Below are 22,480 nucleotides of genomic sequence, written 5' to 3'. Positions count from 1 at the left end.
GGCCCCCAGAAGCTCTCGAAGAAATGGTGCAAAATCCTGCACTCTGAGGATTTTATGAACACATTTCCCAGAAAATAATTGAAGCCATTTAAGGATGTTTATTTATGGTTTTCATGTCTAGTGTCATATTTTTTGTTTTAAGTTTTAATTTAATTTCCCCATTTTGTTACTTACAGAATTGCAATATCAAAATATTAATATCTACAAAGACATAGAGAGAAGAAGGGCGGGGATCTGGGGGCCACGTAGGCCCCCAGGAGCTCTCGAATAAATGCATTCTGAGGACTTCATGTACACTTTTTTCCCAGAAAATAATTGAAGCCATGAAACATGTTAGTGTATTATTTTTGACGTCTAATGACACATTTTGAATATAAAGTTACAGAATTACGCTGCCTAAAATCTGAATATTTATAGAGGCACGAAGCAAAGAAAGGGATGGGGGTCTGGGGGCAGCCTATTGTAGGTTTTTATAGGACTAATAAAAATGTATGTGAACTTTTTTTAACGATATAAGTGTTTACTTTTATACATTATTTGTCAGATTAGATAATTTATTTTCCCTAACATACACAATCTTCATAATTCATGCATTGGATAATGAAAAAAAAAGGCTAGTGGTCTGTCTATGGCCAGACGCTGCCAGGAATCATTACTATCATCCTGTTTTATAGGAACATTTTCCATAAATAAAAAAAAACCCAAACAAACCAAAAACAATCATGAGCCTTTTGCCATGTACATTAATTTTTAACATCGAAGTTGTCCTATCTTACAATATTATCGTTAAGATATGTTTTTGTTGAAACAAAAAAAAGTAAGTCAACTGGCCATGGGGTGCACCCAGACCCTAGCTAGAAGCTCTCAAAAACTTCTACAAAAAATAAGCTTGGGAGTTTACCGTTTTTCTGAGGAATAAGTAAATTTTAAGCGATGGGGATAAAACCGTAATAATATTTGGACGGCCGTACATGATGTGCCTAGGCCTAAACAGAGTCGTTTTAAATTGTAGATTCTATCAAGAAAACGGTATGAGAACATCTGCACTTTTCAGTATGGGATCTAGATTGCTGAAACATCTGGTAATGTATGTCCAAACAGAGATTTAGATAGATTTAATTATATTTCTGGTCCAAATTTTCAGGTTCATGTGCTAACGGCACAGTTTTGCGGGAAAGTCTGAACCTGAATAATACACACGATCCTCGAAAGCAGCGTGAATCATTTCCGTTCAATATTGGCGGAAAAGCATCCCGTCGTCCTTTGTGTATTGGAGAGTGCGCAAAAGCAATTGTAAAATCTACTTCCTGTACGTGTGGTAGCCATAATGTCTGCGAAACAGGTACTGTTTAATTTTCCAATGGTTGTGTGATAATGTCATTTTGATATACTCGATTCTATTTATCACCTTTCTTTTTCAGTACGTAACAGAAGAGGCGTGTCCCCGTACACTGTAAGTATATAATTTACTATTGTTTCAATCGTATTTGCCGGTCATCTCGAGTTTCGGTTTGCTAATAAACGTTGATGCTTAGAAGCTGAAATCTAGTGATTGTAAACATTGATAACATCGACTTGATGTTTAATTGATGTAGGTACGTTGGGAACCTGGACCCGTCGGTGACTGAGAGTCTGATTATAGCGTTGTTCGGTCAGATTGGCCCCTGTAAGAGCTGTAAGATTATACATGAGGTAAGTGTTAACCGATTTTCAGGATGTTTATACTGTGTCACATATGGTGGACTTATTTAAGCAGGCAGCAGACGACACCATGATTTCCAGTGCAGCAGCTGACATTTTATGGAAAGGACACATGTGACAATCTGTTTAAAGAACAGGAAATGTAGTTTCGTCAAATGACCAAAGTTCGAGGATACATTTTCTTCCTGTTTTAAGCGGTCATCTTTTTTTTCAGCTACCTGCTGATAAAGTCATTGATATGAGCAGTATTCCTGCTGCTTACGGCCGATACAGGTGATGGACATATTTTTTCTTTGTAGATGGTGTTTCCTTGTTAAAGATCATGTGATGATACACCTAGGGTTTAAGTTACTCTAAAGCACATAGAACATGGATTAAGTTAGCTTCAAGCTTAATCACATAGAACATGGATTAAGTTAGCTTCAAGCTCCAATAGGAATCACTCTGCATAACCATCTGTCTTTTCTCTTTCTCTGCATGAAAAAATGGAGGTTAAGCTATAAGTCTACATCTAGTACAAATGATGGTAAAAACTATAACTTTCATCAACACTATCAATGGAAAAGTTTTTAGAGATATGATATTGCAGTTAATTAAGCGTATATGTAGTAAAGGTAATCGTGGCTGTTTAAGATATAGATACATTTCTTGATTTATGACATTTTAAAATTCGTATTAGTATCTAGCTATGTTTTAATTATTTTTTATTTTACTACCTGGCAGCCAAAGTTTTGATGATGAAAACATCTATATTGTTTCAGTGAAATATGCAAATGAAGTATTGTGGATACATTGGAGTGTATCAGCTATATCAAAAACCCTTTATTATAAATTCATAAATTTCTGAATTTCTTTGTAAAAATCCGGCAGAGAAATATGTGAATACTTACAAGAGATTTTATTTGTCCTTTGAAATATAATTTTGAATGTCTAGTTGATTTTATTTAATGAAGTACATAGTGGGTTTATTTTTTTTCCTGTAAATATCGGTTCCAAATTTCAAAGTATGATGACATGACTATCTATGCCAATCACATCGGGATGAATTGATCGTTAGAAGTACAACACATTGAAACATTTTACTCTTTATAAGGCCAGGCGATGGTGTGCAGTTTATGGGTAGATATCGGTACATACTATAATATTTTTTTTCTTTTCTCTCTTTCTTCTTCAAATGACATTTGCAATTCTTAGATTCTCATTCATTCCTGATTTTTTGCAACACTTTTCTATAGCTATTTTCATTTCTGAGCTAATGGAACCACTTTAGTGTACATTGTAATTAGTATCAGTTTTATCATCTTTGTTCCCACATAAAGAGGGTAAGTGATTTTCTTACTTTAGTTTGATACCTTACAACTTCAGTTACAGACAAAATTTGCATTGTGATAACTCAGTTATTTTTCAGTCTGACTTATATGTATGTTTCTTCATTGTCAAATTGACCAATTGGACGGGTTTTTCCTTTCCTTTATTTTGCATCCAAATATTGGATAGTTTCCAGTATAGTCATTTAAAGATGTCCCAGAATTCACAGAAAAAACCCCACCAACTTATGACCAGTGTCTGGTAACTGCTGAACATAGACCCAAACTTGTGTGGCATACATTGAGACTGAGACGTTGTGGTGGAGTGTCAAACACTTCTACCACGCGTGTGCCACAGTTCTCTTTTCTTTTGTTTATGATACAAAGTAACTGAAATGACTTTCATAAAGCTAATAAAGCTTGAATTGGAATCGTCCACTTAATATCTGGATGAGTAAAGAAATTGTGTGTTGTGTTCCAAAATTACACTCTGAGATAAAATCAGAGGAATGGGAGGTAACTCTTGCTTTACCAGTCCTTAACACTGATCTGTGACAGGCATTATACTTTAGGGGCGTTTTAATGTCTCTGTTAAACCTGTTCATAAATAAATTACATATATATTAGATATAATAGGATTGATATAAAGCTTCTCGACTGGGGACAAAGTTCTGTTTAGCATGTGATAATGAAAATGATCTGAGAATCTTTCTTGTGTCTGTTATTTAAGAATGAGAATCTACAGAATGTTAATGTCTCAGCCTAAAGTGAAATAGGACTGCTCTTTACACTTTATTTTTCAGGTGTGTACTACCATCACAAAAAAGATTGGAGCTTTGTGACTCTAAGTATTAATTTTTTTTATTACATGTTCTTGGTATATATAAAATATATATTACATATGTTATTTCAAATACTTTGTTGATGATTTTTTTGTTTAATATTTTGGTTTTGTTTTGTTTTTTTACCTAAACAAAACCCGACAATGACCAAGTTTTTTTTGACAGTGTTTCAGGGGAAGTTGAACTTTTGACTGATTTATTTTCCACGGTTTTCGGTATGATAAAAATGTTAATTACTTGAAAATAAATATAAAATCATAAGCTATTTATTTAATTCCTACCCGACTCCTTTTATTCATAATATGGTCATCAATTATCACTTAATACTTACATTAAACATGAACACCTTACAAATAAGAAATGCTATATAATCAACAGCTGAAGTATTACAGATGTCTAGTCGGGTACATACAACAGATGAATGGGGACATATGACTTGTGCAGACAGGAGTGAAAGTGTGTAAGCGTGGTAGTAATTTGTTAAAAAAGTTACTGACAAACTAGATCATAACGATACAATCACAGGGGAGATAACCCTTTTAGACATGACCAAAAATTGTGGTACTGACAATAAATGATATATACTCCGATGCAAACACAGGGAAGGTAACTGCATACCATAAACTGTTACAAACAAAGGGGAGATAATGTATACCTCTACTCTTAATGATACAAACATGTGATAGACAAGGGCTGTAACTACACACCTCAAACCATTTGAAACAAAAGGAAAATAATGGATACCAGCAGATAATGTTCAAAACAAAGGGGAGGTAACTACACACTTTATAGTGATACAAAAGGGAAGAAACTACAAATGTCCATGTAGTAAATGCATATTGATTATCGTGAAATAGATGGATACAAAAATACACTTTTGACTTTTATGTGTGTTGTCTAATCCGCTAAATGAAGATGTTATACCTAGAGTACTTAGGTTTTTTATTGTATTCTAACCATCTTACCTTTGAGACACTGTCATTTTGATCTACACAAACCGAGTTCATGATCCAAAAAGCTGATATCTAGAGGGAATGTCAATATAATCTCACATCTCACCTGTTTGTGATTGTACACCTGTGGCGTGATATTACTAGCACCAAGTTGACAAATAGAGTACAAGATTCCTACTTTGATTAGTATAAACTGGCTCAAATATGTGCAACTAAATTGGTTACACTGAAAAATATTTTATATTAAAAAAAAACAAGCTAATGAATAATAACCAATAATTAGGAAAGAAATTTATTTGGTTTGAATTATTGCAAAAGAATTTTGGCCCCTGTTTATTGAAGTCTAGGTATTTTGATACAAATTCTATGTAAAGGTTACGGCCCTAGTTTTCTAAAATAAAGGAGTTGGTTTTGTCCATTGCTTTAAAGGCAAAGAATGAGTTATTCCTTTTCTTTCATAGTCTTAGAATGAGTTTCACCAGTTGTTTTTACATTAAGTTTAGGAATGTTGCTTGTTTTATTTTTGGAAGTCTGTAGAAATGAACCGTGGTTCTTAAATTATTAACATTGATCCACGTTTTGTTAAAGTATTTGCGGCAAAGAATAACATAGGAATCAGAGTGGTGATATTGACATACATCTAAATAACATCTGTGGTTGACCTTTCTGACTTTACCACTAGTTCTCCACCTTTAGGTCTTTAGGGAAGGTGCAAGGTACTGTCCATAGCTTACCAAGTTCATTTTCCCCCTCTAGTTATGGTACTAGATGTACTCCACTACTGCATCACAAACTGGCTGTCTTATTTCAGTGTTGCCATTAAATTTATTGGACATTAAACTAAATGAAACAGTATGTCAAAATAGATCTTGCTAAAAAGCCAAAAATAGATATGATTTTTTTTTCATTAATTCATAGATTTTTTTGTTTGTACATTTTTTGTAAAAGAAGATATTTTAAGAGGTGTGCTGGTAGTTCTTTTCTTGTGTGGTGATGATAAGGTAGGAAAAGGAAAAAAAAAGCGAAGAAACACCTTTCATTTTTTCTATGGTAACTTTGCTTTTAATTTTGGTGATATAGACATATTTAGAATGTTTAAGAGATATGGAGGTACAAAGTATGAGTTGTTTTTGAACCGTAATACTTGTTTAATTAATATTTAAACAAGTCATACATGCATATTGTTATAGCTGGATTTTCTTTAAAACACCAAAATTATTGTTCCAGGTGTCGGGAAGTTTACATCCAGAGGTAAGAAAAGTCATTTTTTATACTGTTTCTAAAAAATTGAATCACAGATATATTAGTATTAAATATCAGCAATGCACATTGAAATTTCAGTCTTTGACTAGCTGTTTAGAGGATGACGAAGAATTTATTTCAGGTGTTATTCTTCAGCTTTGGTTTTGAAGGAGTGATTCCAGTTAAAAAACAGATTGTTAATTAATGAATCAAGAAGACAGTATATGTCTGTCTAACCAGTGGGAGCTTTATCTTGATCATGTGGTAGTATTGAAATTGAATCTTTTAATTCCGTGTGTTGGTAAACTGGGATACACAGGTGTGGAATAGTCCGGTAAGTGGTCACATTACAATTTGAAGAAATTGAGATTAATGTACTTGTAAATAATTAATTTGGTTTTGTTTACTGTCGCATTAACTGACATGGTCAGTTAAAGACGTGCTAAGTTTGGGTCATTTAAAGATATGCCAGACTTGAAGGTGAAGAAAAAACTAGTGTACCTGCAGTATTAGGAGAAACGCACTGACCTACAGTCAATATCAGAAATTTCCCCATGTGCCCAACTTGAAACCCAGAGGTGGATAGCTAGTGGTAGAATGTTGGGTCACCGTAACCATTCGGCTAAACAAAAGTTCAATGTTATTCTAAGAAAATTGTGTGCACTGTTGTTTGTTGTATGCAGATGAGGAAAATATAGGCCAGTCATGACTATCATTTAGGATTAGAAAATGAATGTTAATAAATATGATAACAATTATGTTGCACAGCTGTAATTTACTAAAATATTGCCAGGTCTGCTAAAGTGACATTACAGTTAGTAGCACAGCTGTAACATAAACTGTTTTCTTTATACCTGGTATAAGTTTGATATATTGAGCTTTTGTTGAGATGGGTTTGGGTACGTTTGTAGAATTTGTTTTAACATAGGTAAAATTTACATTATGAACATCATTGATGTTAATATGAAGACCTGATCCATAGGTCCCTTAAGCAAAATATTGTTTCAATTTCCACACAATTTCATTAGAACCTGGTCCTCTGGGTTATACCAGGGTATATATTTTCTTTTTGTAAAGAAATACAGTCAGCAGGATTAGATTAGAAATAGAATCCGTGAACAAGGAAGTAATATTCTGATTAGGATAATACATTTTGATGTCTGAATGTATTGTTAGGGTTGCTTCCCTTAGACTGGTCAAAGCCTATGTCCTATAGACAGAGGAATGAGATAATTAGGAGTTAAGAGAAAATCTGAACATTGCCACATGGTTTCTATGGCAACCAGCAGACCAAAGTTGTGATGGATAATATCATTAATATTTCAAGACTTGTTAAACATTTGTTATCGTTGATAAAAAATTGTCATTAACATCAAAATTTGGACAGGGAAAATAAAAGTGGTTTATGATTTGTAGTTGTGGTTGAACATTTGTAATAGAGGTTTATGATTTGTAGTTGTGGTTGAACATTTGTAATAGAAAATTAGGATTTGTAGTTGTGGTTGAACATTTGTAATAGAAATTAGGATTTGTAGTTGTGGTTGAACATTGGTAATAGAGGTTTATGATTTGTAGTTGTGGTTGACCATTTGTTATAGGTTTAGGGTTTGTAGTTGTGGTTGAACATTTGTTATAGAGGTTTATGATTTGTAGTTGTGGTTGACCATTTGTAATAGAAAATTAGGATTTGTAGTTGTGGTTGAACATTGGTAATAGAGGTTAAAGATTTAGTGGCTGAACAATTTGTTATAGAGGTTTATGATTTGTAGTTGTGGTTGAACATTTGTAATAGAGGTTTATGATTTGTAGTTGTGGTTGAACATTTGTAATAGAGGTTTATGATTTGTAGTTGTGGTTGAACATTTGTAATAGAGGTTTAGGATTTGTAGTTGTAGTTGAACATTTGTAATAGAGGTTTATGATTTGTAGTTGTGGTTGAACATTTGTAATAGAGGTTTATGATTTGTAGTCGTAGTTGAACATTTGTAATAGAGGTTTAGGGTTTGTAGTTGTGGTTGAAGATTTGTAATAGAGGTTTAGGGTTTGTAGTTGTGGTTGAACATTTGTAATAGAGGTTTATGATTTGTAGTTGTGGTTGAACATTTGTAATAGAGGTTTATGATTTGTAGTTGTGGGTGAACATTTGTAATAGAGGTTTATGATTTGTAGTTGTGGTTAAACATTTGTAATAGAGGTTTATGATTTGTAGTTGTGGTTGAACATTTGTAATAGAGGTTTATGATTTGTAGTTGTGGTTGAACATTTGTAATAGAGGTTTAGGATTTGTAGTTGTGGTTGAACATTTGTAATAGAGGTTTATGATTTGTAGTTGTGGTCGAACATTTGTAATAGAGGTTTATGATTTGTAGTTGTGGTTGACCATTTGTAATAGAGGTTTATGATTTGTAGTTGTGGTTGACCATTTGTAATAGAGGTTTATGATTTGTAGTTGTGGTTGACCATTTGTTATAGGTTTAGGATTTGTAGTTGTGGTTGAACATTTGTTATAGAGGTTTATGATTTGTAGTTGTGGGTGAACATTTGTAATAGAGGTTTAGGATTTGTAGTTCTGGGTGAACATTTATAATTGTGACTGAAGATTGGTAATTGCACAGTGGTTAAAAGATGTTTATAATGGTTTGTTACTTGATTAGACCTGTTTTTGATACTTGATTAGACCTGTTTTTGATACTTGATTAGACCTGTTTTGTTACTTGATTAGACCTGTTTTGTTACTTGATTAGACCTGTTTCGATACTTGATTAGACCTGTTTTGCTACTTGATTAGACCTGTTTTGATACTTGATTAGACCTGTTTTGATACTTGATTAGACCTGTTTTGATACTTGAAGATTTTTTAGACCTGTTTTGATACTTGAAGACTTTTTAGACCTGTTTTGATACTTGAAGATTTTTTAGACCTGTTTTGATACTTGAAGACTTTTTAGACCTGTTTTGATACTTGAAGATTTTTTAGACCTGTTTTGATACTTGAAGATTTTTTAGATCTGTTTTGATACTTGAATAGGTATGGTGTGAAGGACTTTAAAATGAACAAGCCTCATTAAAAAACCCCAAGTTATTAATGTCTGAGGAGGAGGAGCTTAGGAAATAAAGAATAATGTCCTTTATTGTTTGTACTGCATACCTTGTTTGTAGATTAATTCTAACTTTGTAAACATATATAGTTAGTCAGGTAGTTATAACAGTGGGTTTTAGCAGTAGGCTTCTCTCAGGGATATTTCTGTGAGAAGCTTTTTAGTTTCTTATAACCATAGAAAATTTAATTCTGTTAAAGAAATATTTTTATGACCTGAAAAATTATGTAAGGATTGAAATAAGATGAAAAGATGAGAATATGAATATAACGTCATATAAATGTTCAGAAAAAACGATCTACACTGAAGCCAATCAATTTTGACAAGGGAACAGGGCATGTGACTGAAAATCATGGCTGGGCCCGAGACAGTGCATGTCTAGATATTGGTTTCATGACGTGTTTTCTAGCGACCTTATTCGGATTCAATACATTCCATGCTCCCCAACTTGTCCAATTAAAGCTGTCTCCTGTAGCTTCTCGGGCATTGTCCACAGTAGGCAGACATCTGCTGATGGTGGAGCTTCAGTCAGCTTCAAATTCTGCCTTTGGTAATTTTTAATTGAAAAATTGCAGATTTTAATTGAACCATCTAGACAGGAAGTATTATTTTATGGTTCCATGTCAGACACCTAGTCTTCCTTTCTGGCATGGAACATCAGCCGCTAAATGAACACACAATTGCATTAGCTTGAATCTAGTTACAGTTGTATAAATATTTTTCATTCATTTTCTTTTGGTAGAGAACCTTGTTATTTGCTAATTGTTGCCCAAATTTGTCTGCAGTTTTGGATATTGTTCTTGTCATTATTCGTATAACAATTGCCGTATGTAGGAAGAATGATCTAAATATAGACTGTTGTCAAGGCTAACCTTAAATATGTAGATCACTCGCACCTTATTTGACGACTTATTGGATTAGGTGGCACTATTTTGAAGCCAATATTACTATGGCTTTAGGACTGGGTACTGGGATGTACTGGTATTACTAGCTGTTAGAAGTTTTAGCTGTGACCCCCATCAACACCCTGGTTAAGCATCCTAAATTATATTACCTGTACTGAAGTGGCTTTTAGAAGTTTGAACAGTGATCCCTGGTTGCACCTAGTCAACATAGTAATTGTACTGTACATTACGTATTATTCATTATGACCTCAAGTTCCATAGTAACACATATTCTTAGAGAAGTTTGAACAGTGACCCCAAGGTCCATAGTCACACACATTCTTAGAGAAGTTTGAACTGTGACCCCATGGTCTGTATTTACAAATATTCTTAGATAAGTTTGAACTGTGACCACAAGCTCCATAGTCACACCTTATCACCATAGTTATTGTACTGAAAAGGGGTGTGTAAAGCTGCTTTGGCCCTGCAGGTAAGGTGTTAGAATTGTACCCGCTGCCCTATTGCATGATCGTAAAAGGCGACTAAGTTTAGGATCTTATCTTTTCTCTTCTTCCTGACTGACTTTATCTTTCCTAATGCCTTCCTTGGAACCGCCTCACTTTTGGCCTTGTGTTGAGCATTCGCCCCTGTGAGAAAGGCTCTGGGTTCTGTCCCCTGGCCGAGACACACCAAAGTCTATAAAAATGGTAGTTTCTGCTCCTGCTTAGCGCTCAGCTTACAGGGAATGGGACAACTGGTTCACCCGTTGTCAGTATAATGTGACCGGTTGGGGTGTATTGCTTGGTGTCTTCGGCGGCATGCGTCAGTGATATATCACTATAGAAAGGGCAACAGTTCCACTATACAAGGAGACACAACATGAATATACCGCAGTCTCCCAAAACACGCACCTCGCACAACATACACGAAACGTACTGCATACATAGGAGGCCGTCCTTACATGACCATAGCTGTTAATAGGACGTTAATTAATCAAACAAACAAAAGTGTACAGCTGAAGCCACGACACTCGAGGTCCTGTCTTTAGAGCTGGTAATATATCAGTAGGGTATTTGGTGTTTGCCTTGTTGATATGAAGTCTGGGAATGGCCTCGTTGAATATGCAGACTATGTGGGACTTGATTAGACGAGGTAATTAAGAGTAACTAATGTTTCTGTAGTGTGTTGGCTTAGGTCTCAGTGGGACACGACAAATCTGCATATATTGTCCATTTACCTAGCTGTTAGCAACAGGATGCAAAAATTGCCAGCAATTGGACAAGGCATGAAGATGCCAAGGTTAGATTGGGGTCAGTTCTTAGAATAAAGGATTTTCTCATACCATTATCAACTACAGGAAATGAATGTGGGTCTTTTTAAACATTAGATGGAATTGTAAGAGAAACCAAAGCTTAGGTCATCCTGTTGTTATGGAAGTGCTGGTAACGGATGACATTATTTTATTATTCATTTATAACTATACATAACTACGAAAGATAGAGGCACTATACATATTGCTATCATGTTGGGATGCAGTATTTTGGAGTTTTATGTTTGCAGGGCGTTCAAACAGCAAGTTTCATTACCATTGTTGTATGACTATCACGCTGATTTCTGATGCTGTGAAGCCTTGTGTTGTTTTGGAGCTAGAAATTTGTGCAAGTTTGAAATATTGATAGTGAATATGTTGATATATTGCAATTTCACATGCACAAAACGAGTTGTACCTGTCTGCTAAGGCCGCACTGGATATCAAACAAAGGCGGAGATTGATAAACATGTCAGATGCAATAGAGAAAATTGATTAAATAAGATACACGTACAAGTGAAATAGCAATGAGGCAGCTTTGAAAATCAATACCTTTATTGTCTTTTTATACACAATTGCTTATTAATTGTATTTTTCTGCACTGTTATTTGGAAATATGAATTTTAGTTATTGGTTGTATGATTGGACTGGTAAACACGAGGAAAACAGTCTGGTCGTGTAAAAACCCAGCAAGTTCAGTTATCCTTTTGTTGACAGAACAATAAATTGATGATATAATTACTAATGGATGCTTATCGGAAAAAATTATCTTTTATGTCGGGAAAATATCTGATGAGTATTAATGGAAAGCACTAAAAATCAATTAGTTTGTATGCTTTAATAAAGTTTGCTTCCATTGACCGGTTTCCATTGACCTGTTTTCATGGTAATTATATACATTGAATGTATCCTTGGTTACATTTTTCTACAGAACCCCTTCACCTTAATCCTTTGTGTTCCAAGGTCAAATTTTCAATACATTGACATGTATCCTTTGCAACCTGCATATCTGGCAAAACCATGAGTTGTGTTTTGTTACTTGTATCCATGCTTACTCTTTGTGTCCTTGGCAACATCTTGATTTGTATGCTCTATGGAACACCTTGACTGTTGTTCTTTATGACCCTAATTTGTATCCTTGCTAACACATTGGCCTAATATTGTTTCTAACATGAGTTGTTTACTGTCTGGTAACCCTTGAACTTTGCACTTTGAACCCTAGGAACTGTGACATATTTCATGCCACCATTAGGTATTTATCAGAGCTGGAACGACTTGTGGTCACACAAATTTATTGTAATGTGTTTATCATGGAATAAGGTTATTGAATGTACCTGAGTTTAATGTTCTTTGTGTATCTAGTGCTGCTGAGGATAGGTTTAGTTAAAATATAACATTAAAGTCTATTTATAGTTTATATTAAAGTGTGACTGTTATACTGGATGTCTGCTCTGTGTCACAGTGATGTTTGTCTTTGATCTGTGTGACATAGACACTTATTCCTGCCTTTGATCTGTGTCAAATAGACACTTATTCCTGCCTTTGATCTGTGTCACATGGACACTTATTCCTGCCTTTGATCTGTGTCACATAGACACTTATTCCTGCCTTTGATTTGTGTCACATGGACACTTATTTCTGCCTTTGATCTGTGTCACATAGACACTTATTCCTGCCTTTGATCTGTGTCACATAGACACTTATTCCTGCCTTTGATCTGTGTAACATGGACACTTATTCCTGCCTTTGATCTGTGTCACAAGGACACTTATTCCTGCCTTTGATCTGTGTCACAAGGACACTTATTCCTGCCTTTGATCTGTGTCAAATAGACACTTTTACTGCCTTTGATCTGTATCACATGGACACTTATTCCTGCCTTTGATCTGTGTCACATAGACACTTATTCCTGCCTTTGATCTGTGTCACATAGACACTTATTTCTGCCTTTGATCTGTGTCACATAGACACTTATTCCTGCCTTTGATCTTTGTCACATAGACACTTAGGTAGCAGAAAACAGTAGATTTGGACAATCTATGAAATTAAGGCGCACGCCTTAGAAATATAGATATAGTCATTTAACTGTAAAAAATACCTGTACAAAAGTATATATATTATTAATCAGCACAACTTTTGCAATTACAATTTGATATTTTGATACAGATTTGGCCATATTCTGCGCTTATTCATGCATGAGAATACCATGGTAACAACAAAAAAATACCTGAAAAATTGCAAAATATCATGATTTTTAGCCCAAAATTGCAGAAAATTGTACTCAATTTTTTTCTTAAGACCTACCTCAAATTGAGCACTTCTATCACAATGGCAAAATAAGCTAATTCATTTCATAGGTCGATTAGGTGGATTTTTCAATATTTTTGCCTAAACCCGCGCCATGGATTTTCCTTCAAGTAAAGCTAGCATTTCCGGTCAAGACGCACTTCCGGAGGAGCCCAGAATTGTAATCTCTAACCCATTTTTGTTATGTTTATTTTTGAAAAAAATGAAACTTATATCAAACCCTCCATATTGGATGTACCAATTTCAGAATATATTTGATTTTTAATTGTTTATGCATGGCTCAAAACAGGGGCTCCCCACTTAATAAAAATATAGACCGTGGCCAGGCTGTTCTTCTCTGGTTTGCTACCTTATACACCAAGTTATAACTTTCTAAGCTTCTCGAAAACCAAAATATTGTCTTGAACATGATGCGACGAACAAAATGACATATCCGCTTAACGCGTATCTTTAATAGTCACCGAGTACTGCCAATTTCCCTGAATGGTACATTTTGATTGATTTTCCTCTCAAACAAGCAACAAGGGGAGGTAATTTAAAAAATGAAAAGTCCTATAACTCTGTCATTTACTGAAATAAAATGGATTTGAATATTGAATGTGTTATTTTGAGATTCTCTTTATGACATGCAGTGGAAAAAACAAGGATTTCATCAATATTGACCCTACTGTATGACGTCATAATTACTATGACGTCATCAGTAACCATGACATTATCAGTGTGTATCTATGACGTCATAAATACTCAATGACGTCAAAAATAAGGTCAGAAACCCTACTTATACTGTTGCTCTGCAACAGATAAACTGATTCTGATATCTAAATAATGACATGACATCAAGGATTTGGAAATTTCATGTATATGACATTATGGTTTTGTATTCTTACCCTGGAAATAAGCATTTTCATGAATAATCTGTAAAAGTCTCCGCCACCCCTATTTTATCAAAAATAGACTGTTTTTCCTCATATAATTAAGAAATTGGTAATAATAGACAATACCGGCCTTGCCGCACACTCAATTTTGGACAAATACATGCATTTTTGAGATCAAGACAAGTTAAATAGTGTTTTTACAGAAAAAATCACAAAATAACACTATTGCTCTAAGTTTCCATGGATACCGGGCAATAAATCAAGTTAAAATAATCAGAATTCATGCAATATGGGTTGTATAACATCCAATAAGTTATAATGAGTTAGTTTTCAAACAAATGAAAGCAAAATGAATTTTAGCCAAATTATTTAACAATAAGCATGTATACATGCCATGAAAATGAGCAAATAAGCCAATTACCTCCCCTTACCCATCCCATGTGAAAATCATGATTTCTCCCTGTCTATGACCTGTTTTCTTGAGGTTCCCAGCTATAATGAACAGAGGCGCTGCTTATTTACAACTGACAATGCACTTCCTTCGAAAATCTCTTTTTCCATGCAGTATAAGGTAGCAGAAAACAGTAGATTTGGACAATCTATGAAATTAAGGCGCACGCCTTAGAAATATAGATATAGTCATTTAACTGTAAAAAATACCTGTACAAAAGTATATATATTATTAATCAGCACAACTTTTGCAATTACAATTTGATATTTTGATACAGATACCTGAAAAATTGCAAAATATCATGATTTTTAGCCCAAAATTGCAGAAAATTGTACTCAATTTTTTTCTTAAGACCTACCTCAAATTGAGCACTTCTATCACAATGGCAAAATAAGCTAATTCATTTCATAGGTCGATTAGGTGGATTTTTCAATATTTTTGCCTAAACCCGCGCCATGGATTTTCCTTCAAGTAAAGCTAGCATTTCCGGTCAAGACGCACTTCCGGAGGAGCCCAGAATTGTAATCTCTAACCCATTTTTGTTATGTTTATTTTTGAAAAAAATGAAACTTATATCAAACCCTCCATATTGGATGTACCAATTTCAGAATATATTTGATTTTTAATTGTTTATGCATGGCTCAAAACAGGGGCTCCCCATTTAATAAAAATATAGACCGTGGCCAGGCTGTTCTTCTCTGGTTTGCTACCTTATTCCTGCTTTTGATCTGTGTCACATGGACACTTATTACTGCCTTTGATCAGTGTCACACGGACACTTATTCCTGCCTTTGATCTGTGTCACATGGACACTTATTCCTGCCTTTGATCTGTTTCACATAGTCACTTATTCCTGCCTTTGATCTGTTTCACATAGTCACTTATTCCTGCCTTTGATCTGTGTCACATGAACACTTATTCCTGCCTTTGAACTGTGTCACATAGACACTTATTCCTGCCTTTGATCTGTGTCACATGGACACTTATTCCTGCCTTTGATCAGTGTCACATGGACACTTATTCCTGCCTTTGATCTGTGTCACATAGACACTTATTCCTGCCTTTGATCTGTTTCACATAGTCACTTATTCCTGCCTTTGATCTGTGTCACATGAACACTTATTCCTGCCTTTGAACTGTGTCACATAGACACTTATTCCTGGCCTTTGATCTGTGTCACAAGGACACTTATTCCTGCCTTTGATCTGTGTCACATAGACACTTATTCCTGGCCTTTGATCTGTATCACATTGACACTTATTCCTGCCTTTGATCTGTATCACATAGATACTTATTCTTGGCCTTTGTCACCACATCTCCCGATCAATATGCCCTGTACACCTGATGTACTGTCACATGCTAATTTAGAAAGTTGAGCATGCACATTGTCTTAAGCTTGGAGCAAAATTTATATGCAGCTTAAACACTAAATTCGCTGCTTTGTGATTCTGATATGGTTTATGGATATGTTGTATGTTTTTTCTTCAGACAAATGTTGGTGATTAAATGGTAGACAAAGTCTATATCGGAAGTCAATAAACATACAATTTTCTGTTGTTTGTATAACATAAATAAGAGAGAATGGAGAACTGTCTTTGTAGCCTCGGAATGATGTGAAGGGCTACAGCCCCCAGGGGTCCTCCGAGTCATGTTTTATACATCTGCGTATCGGAGCATCAGTATTAAGCACTTTACGTATCCCTAAGGGACCCCCTCGATCACTCCATCCTACCCAAATATCCAGCAGTCCCATGCAGGACCCTTTTTGTTGCTCCCTCCTGAGTTAACACATCTCTTATTCATCAAAGCACCAATGTTTGAGCCAGGTTTTTCTGTTCTGCTGCTTACTGTAAACCTCGTGGCCCAATCAATGGTTCAGCGGTACGGTGCTGTGTTTGGCGATTCTAAACCTGTTTGGTCAGGTTCCAAATGTGTTGGTTTATATCACATACACATTTTTTTGGTCATTTCTACTTTTCCAATATTTCACGCACTTCTTGATTATATCTACTTGTGTACAGCTCATTTGGTGGGTGTCTGTAAGTGGTCTCACTGTTTTGTAACTTTATATTTGTGACAATTAGAAATAGTGTAGGCTTCACATTTCTATTTGACTTTGGTTCAACAAACAGAATAACCATGTAACAAATACTGTAAATGTAAATATTTTAACACTTTGGTGTTAGAAAATTGATGCTTAACTAAGAGATATGGTTGTACTTTTGTGTGATTGTTTATGATTTAATTATTGCCTAATGTTTTTGAATATCCGTCAAATATGATCAAATTTGTTTGATTGCACCAGAATAAGGACAATAATGTAAAAAAAATGTGACCAGGCCCTATATGTATAGAATATGATGATGAGGGATCTGAAACACTGTCTGGACCAGCAGTTACATTATGTTTGTTTTTATGATAGCTTAAACATAAAATAACATCACAGCAAGGTTTTCAACATTAGGAAAAAAAAATAAAAAACCTCTGACTTTTCATTGAATACCCAATTGAGTCTTGCTGTAGACATATTCGATGTTACACTAGTTGTGTAGAACCTGATGTAAATGCTGTTGAACAAAGGTGGTTAAATGGTTTGCCGAATTGGTTGTGTAAGGGATCGGCTCAAGGAAAGGCCTCATAATCTAGTGTCGTTAAAATTTGGTGATCTTTTTATTGACACTATCGGAGCCTATTGCTGTCGAATGACTATACCCCTAGGTACAATTCAACTTCTCTTATTATCCCCAGTTTTACCAGATTCCAACAATTTCCTGTTTTAGAATTCTGATATTGGCTTCATTAATCTGGAATGTTTTATTGTGCTATAGAGATCAGTATTGTTTGGAAGGCGATAGAAGATGCCATTTGTAAACTGCTAAGCCCCCATTGCAAATGGCAGCTACATTGTAGAAAAGGCTGAACTTAATTTTTTAACAGATTATAATAATTATGTAAAGCAAAAACTTGTCCTTTGTTAACCCTTTTACCCCTAAACACATGTTTGAACTCTTCTTGTTGTAAGGCCGGCTTAGTTTATTATGAATTTTCAGGGGTAAATGAGTTCAGATGTAGTAAGGATTGCTGTTCTCGATGTGATGCTCAATAAATGCTTTTAATTGAGTTTAAATTGCGACAACAGCAAAATAGGATGGGAGATAATTTGAAAGAGATGTTCAGCGAATGGTTAGCTTTACAAAATGTTGAAAGTTTTGTCTGAATGTTCTCAGGTTTTACCAGATATGGCAGTTGATGGGATAATGTTCTGTCTGTAAACACTGTTGTGTTTGTTATAATGACTGTTAAGAGTGGTAGCATCACTTAGCAGACAGTCGACAGAACCAAGAAAAGCTCGCACCCTGCTGAACTTGAGTAATCAGTGTTGTGAAGCCGAGTTTGGAAATTCTGTAGCCAGCTTAAATCTATGACTGTTCCATTATTCATTCTGTAGTTACAATACAGTTTATGGTCGATACACACAGATTTTACACATTGCAACAGCAAAAAATCCCTGGCTTCATACAACTTGTACAGGGGATTAAACTGGAAAATTGTTCAAGTGCACATAATTACTGAGAAATTGATTTTCGGATATGTTTGATTTCATGTTTGAAGTTTATCTCATTAATTGTTTTATACGATACAACACGTCACGGAATTTCTCAGTTTGAATTAATTACTTCTACTTGAAAATTTACGGTATTTTCATTTTCTCACCTTAAGACAAGGAATTTGATACATTAGAGGAGATTCATTTGAACGATGTAGAAAGATCATATAATTTTAACATGTTTAGTAACCTTTTGTTTCATTGTCGTGATTTCATTGTGATACAACTGATTTTAGTTTTATCACTGGAATGGGCATTGTAGGATTTTATTACACAATGTGGAATATTCCTAGAGACAGTAGAATGCCAGTCATTCTTTGTTCACTTTAAGTGTAGATATCACTCATTCTTTGTTCCTATTTAATGTCAGAATGTCCGTCCATCATTGTTCACATTGAATTTTAGAATGTCAGTCATTCATGGCTCACATCTAATGTCAGAATGTCAGTTGTTCTTTGCTCACATCTAATGTCAGAATGTCAGTCATTCTTTGCTCACATCTAATGTTAGAATATCAGTCATTCTTTGCTCACATCTAATGTTAGAATATGAGCCATTCTTTGCTCACATCTAATGTCAGAATATAAGCCATTCATTGCTCACGTCTAATGTCAGAATGTCAGTCTTTGCTCACATCTAATGTCAGAATGTCAGTCTTTGCTCACATCTAATGTCAGAATGTCAGTCTTTGCTCACATCTAATGTCAGAATGTCAATCTTTGCTCACATCTAATGTCAGAATATCAGTCATTCATTGCTCACATCTAATGTCAGAATGTCAGTCTTTGCTCACATCTAATGTCAGAATATCAGTCATTCATTGCTCACATCTAATGTCAGAATGTCAGTCTTTGCTCACATCTAATGTCAGAATGTCAATCTTTGCTCACATCTAATGTCAGAATATCAGTCATTCATTGCTCACATCTAATGTCAGAATGTCAGTCATTCTTTGCTCATATCTAATATCAGAATATCAGTCATTCATTGCTCACATCTAATGTCAGAATATCAGTCATTCATTGCTCACATCTAATGTCAGAATGTCAGTCATTCTTTGCTCACATCTAATGTCAGAATGTCAGTCATTCTTTGCTCACATCTGATGTCAGAATATCAGTCATTCTTTGCACACATCTAATGTCAGAATGTCAGTCATTCTTTGCACACATCTAATGTCAGAATGTCAGTCATTCTTTGCACACATCTAATGTCAGAATGTCAGTAATTCTTTGCTCACATCTAATGTCAGAATGTCAGTCATTCTTTGCTCACATCTGATGTCAGAATATCAGTCATTCTTTGCACACATTTTATGTTAGAATGTCAGTCATTCATTGCTCACATTTGATGTTAGAATGTCAGTCATTCATTGCTCACATCTGATGTTAGAATGTCAGTCATTTTTTGTGTTCCTATTTAAAGTCACACTATACGCAACTTTCAACAAAAAGTTCAGTAAGATTTGACCCTGACATTGTTAGTATTTTTAAATATAGTTTGAATTAAGTTATAGCAAAGAATATTTGATTCTTGTAAATATCACTTTGTTTGAAACTAGAAGTTACGATTATTGCCAAACCTAAGTTGGAAGTTTATGACCCGTTCTCGGAAAAGTTCGGACAGACGTTACATAGTTATGGGAGTCACATGACATTCTTAGCAATGACGTGACAGTGTTGGCTAACTTCAGCTTGTTTGACTAAATGAGATCCACCAAGGGATCTTCAATATTTATTTCATTTTTTATCAAAAGGTTTCTAATCATTATCGCTCATCTTGACTTTGATTTAGTCTTGTCTCTGCATGATTTACAAACAATTTTTCTTCAGAATTCTTCTAAATCATGAAAAGAATAAGACATACAGATATTGGGACTTAAATGTCAGAATGTCAGTACCTCGTTGTTTACATCTGATGTGGGAATGTCAGTACCTCGTTGTTTACATCTGATATGGGAATGTCAGTACCTCGTTGTTTACATCTGATGTGGGAATGTCAGTACCTCGTTGTTTACATCTGATGTGGGAATGTCAGTACCTCGTTGTTTACATCTGATGTGGGAATGTCAGTACCTCGTTGTTTACATCTGATGTGGGAATGTCAGTACCTCGTTGTTTACATCTGATGTGGGAATGTCAGTACCTCGTTGTTTACATCTGATGTGGGAATGTCAGTCACTCGTTGTTTACATCTGATGTGGGAATGTCAGTCACTCGTTGTTTACATCTGATGTGGGAATGTCAGTCACTCGTTGTTTACATCTGATGTAGGAATGTCAGTCATTTTTTGTTTACATCTGATGTAGGAATGTCAGTACATTTTTGTTTACATCTGATGTAGGAATGTCAGGTCATTCTTTGTTTACATCTGATGTGGGAATGTCAGTCATTCTTTGTTTACATCTGATGTAGGAATGTTCCTTTCATCTGTGGAGCTTTATTAATTTGTAATCACCTTTTCCATCTGTCTGCTCTTCTGTCTGTCCGTCTGTCCATCCATCCAAATATGGTTTCCAGAGATCGTTCTTCACCCAGTGGGAAGCCTTTTGTGTTGACATTACACATAGCTGATAGTATGTAGCTGTGCAAGGTATTTGCAAAATGTCTAATTTTAATCAATAAATGTCAGTCATGTAATCTTGTTTCGAATCAGATTTTTAGCCCACCATCATCAGATGTGGGCTATTCAAATCGCTTTTTGTCCGTGGTCGTCCGTCCCCGTCCGTCCTCCGTCCGTCCTTCCGTCCGTTGTTAACAATTCTTGTTATCGCTATTTCTCAGAAAGTACTGAAGGGATCTGTCTCAAATTTCATATGTAGGTTCCCCTAGGGCTCTAGTTGTGCATATTGCATTTTGGGACCAATCGGTCAACAAGATGGCCGCCAGTCAGCCATCTTGGATTTTGATAGTTAAAGTTTGTTATCGCTATTTCTCAGAAAGTACTGAAGGGATCTGTCTCAAATTTCATATGTAGGTTCCCCTAGGGCCCTAGTTGTGCATATTGCATTTTGGGACCAATCGGTCAACAAGATGGCCGCCAGGCAGCCATCTTGGATTTTGATAGTTAAAATTTGTTGTCGCTATTTCTCAGAAAGTACTGAAGGGATCTGTCTCAAATTTTATATATAGGTTCCCCTAGGGTCCTAGTTGTGCATGTTGCGTTTTGGGACCGATCGGTCAACAGGATGGCCGCCAGGCAGCCATCTTGGATTTTGATAGTTAAAGATTGTTATCGCTATATCTCACAAAGTACTGAAGGGATCTTTCTCAAATTTCATATGTAGGTGCCCCTAGGGCTCTATTTGTACATAATGCGTTTTTGGATCGATCGGTCAACAAAATGGCCGCCAGGCTGCCATCTTGGATTTTGATAGTTAAGATTGTTATCGCTATTTCTCAGAAAGTATTGAATGAATCTGTCTCAAATTTCATATATAGGTTCCCCTAGGGCCCTAGTTGTGCATATTTCGATTTGGGACCGATCAATCATCAAGATGGCCGCCAAGGAGCCATCTTGGATTTTGATAGTTGAAGTTTGTTACTGCTGTTTCTCAGGAAGTACTGAAGCGATCTGTGACCTGTCTCAAATTTTATATATAGTATGTTTGCAAAAGTTTGAAAAGCAGAGAAAAGATCCCTCTTTCCATTGTCAGACATAGATCATTCTTTGGTGGGCGCCAAGATCCCTCTGGGATCTCTTGTTTAAAATCCTAAGTTTTGTTTTTGAATACATCTAGTAATGTTTCATACACCTAAATAATAACCACTATAATCTGTAGTAGCGTCACACATGAATTATACAGGATTGTTGACAAAATAATCCCCCAGAGTCAAACACATATAACAAGATAACAATACAAAAACAGTACTAGTGGCAGGTTTTTAGATGCTGTAAAATAATT

At 35.2% G+C, this 22,480-nt stretch overlaps 1 protein-coding gene across 7 annotated transcripts in view; it reads left to right on the top strand.

Annotated features, from left to right (window-relative positions):
• The first annotated feature begins 1,223 nt into the window (after positions 1–1,223).
• The window catches only part of LOC138334375 (nucleolysin TIAR-like), a 231,491-nt gene continuing 210,234 nt past the window's right edge, over positions 1,224–22,480 (top strand). For 4 of the 7 annotated variants that reach the window (XR_011210120.1, XR_011210119.1, XM_069283047.1 and 1 more), the window contains exons 1-4: positions 1,224–1,342; positions 1,422–1,453; positions 1,596–1,692; positions 6,031–6,054. Coding sequence is in view for 2 of the 7 variants with exons in the window: in XM_069283047.1 (XP_069139148.1) it covers positions 1,328–1,342; positions 1,422–1,453; positions 1,596–1,692; positions 6,031–6,054 (168 nt within the window). In the remaining 5 variants the exon portion in view is untranslated. Of the gene's footprint in view, positions 1,343–1,421; positions 1,454–1,595; positions 1,693–3,838; positions 3,857–6,030; positions 6,055–22,480 lie in introns of those variants that run through there. The other 3 variants (XR_011210121.1, XR_011210125.1, XR_011210126.1) reach the window with 3 other exon arrangements.

The sequence above is a fragment of the Argopecten irradians genome, chromosome 11 (genome assembly GCF_041381155.1).
Source record: "Argopecten irradians isolate NY chromosome 11, Ai_NY, whole genome shotgun sequence".
NCBI classification, from domain to species: domain Eukaryota; kingdom Metazoa; phylum Mollusca; class Bivalvia; order Pectinida; family Pectinidae; genus Argopecten; species Argopecten irradians.
Note: the sequence above shows the minus strand (reverse complement) of the source record. Positions and strands in the feature narration are given on the sequence as shown.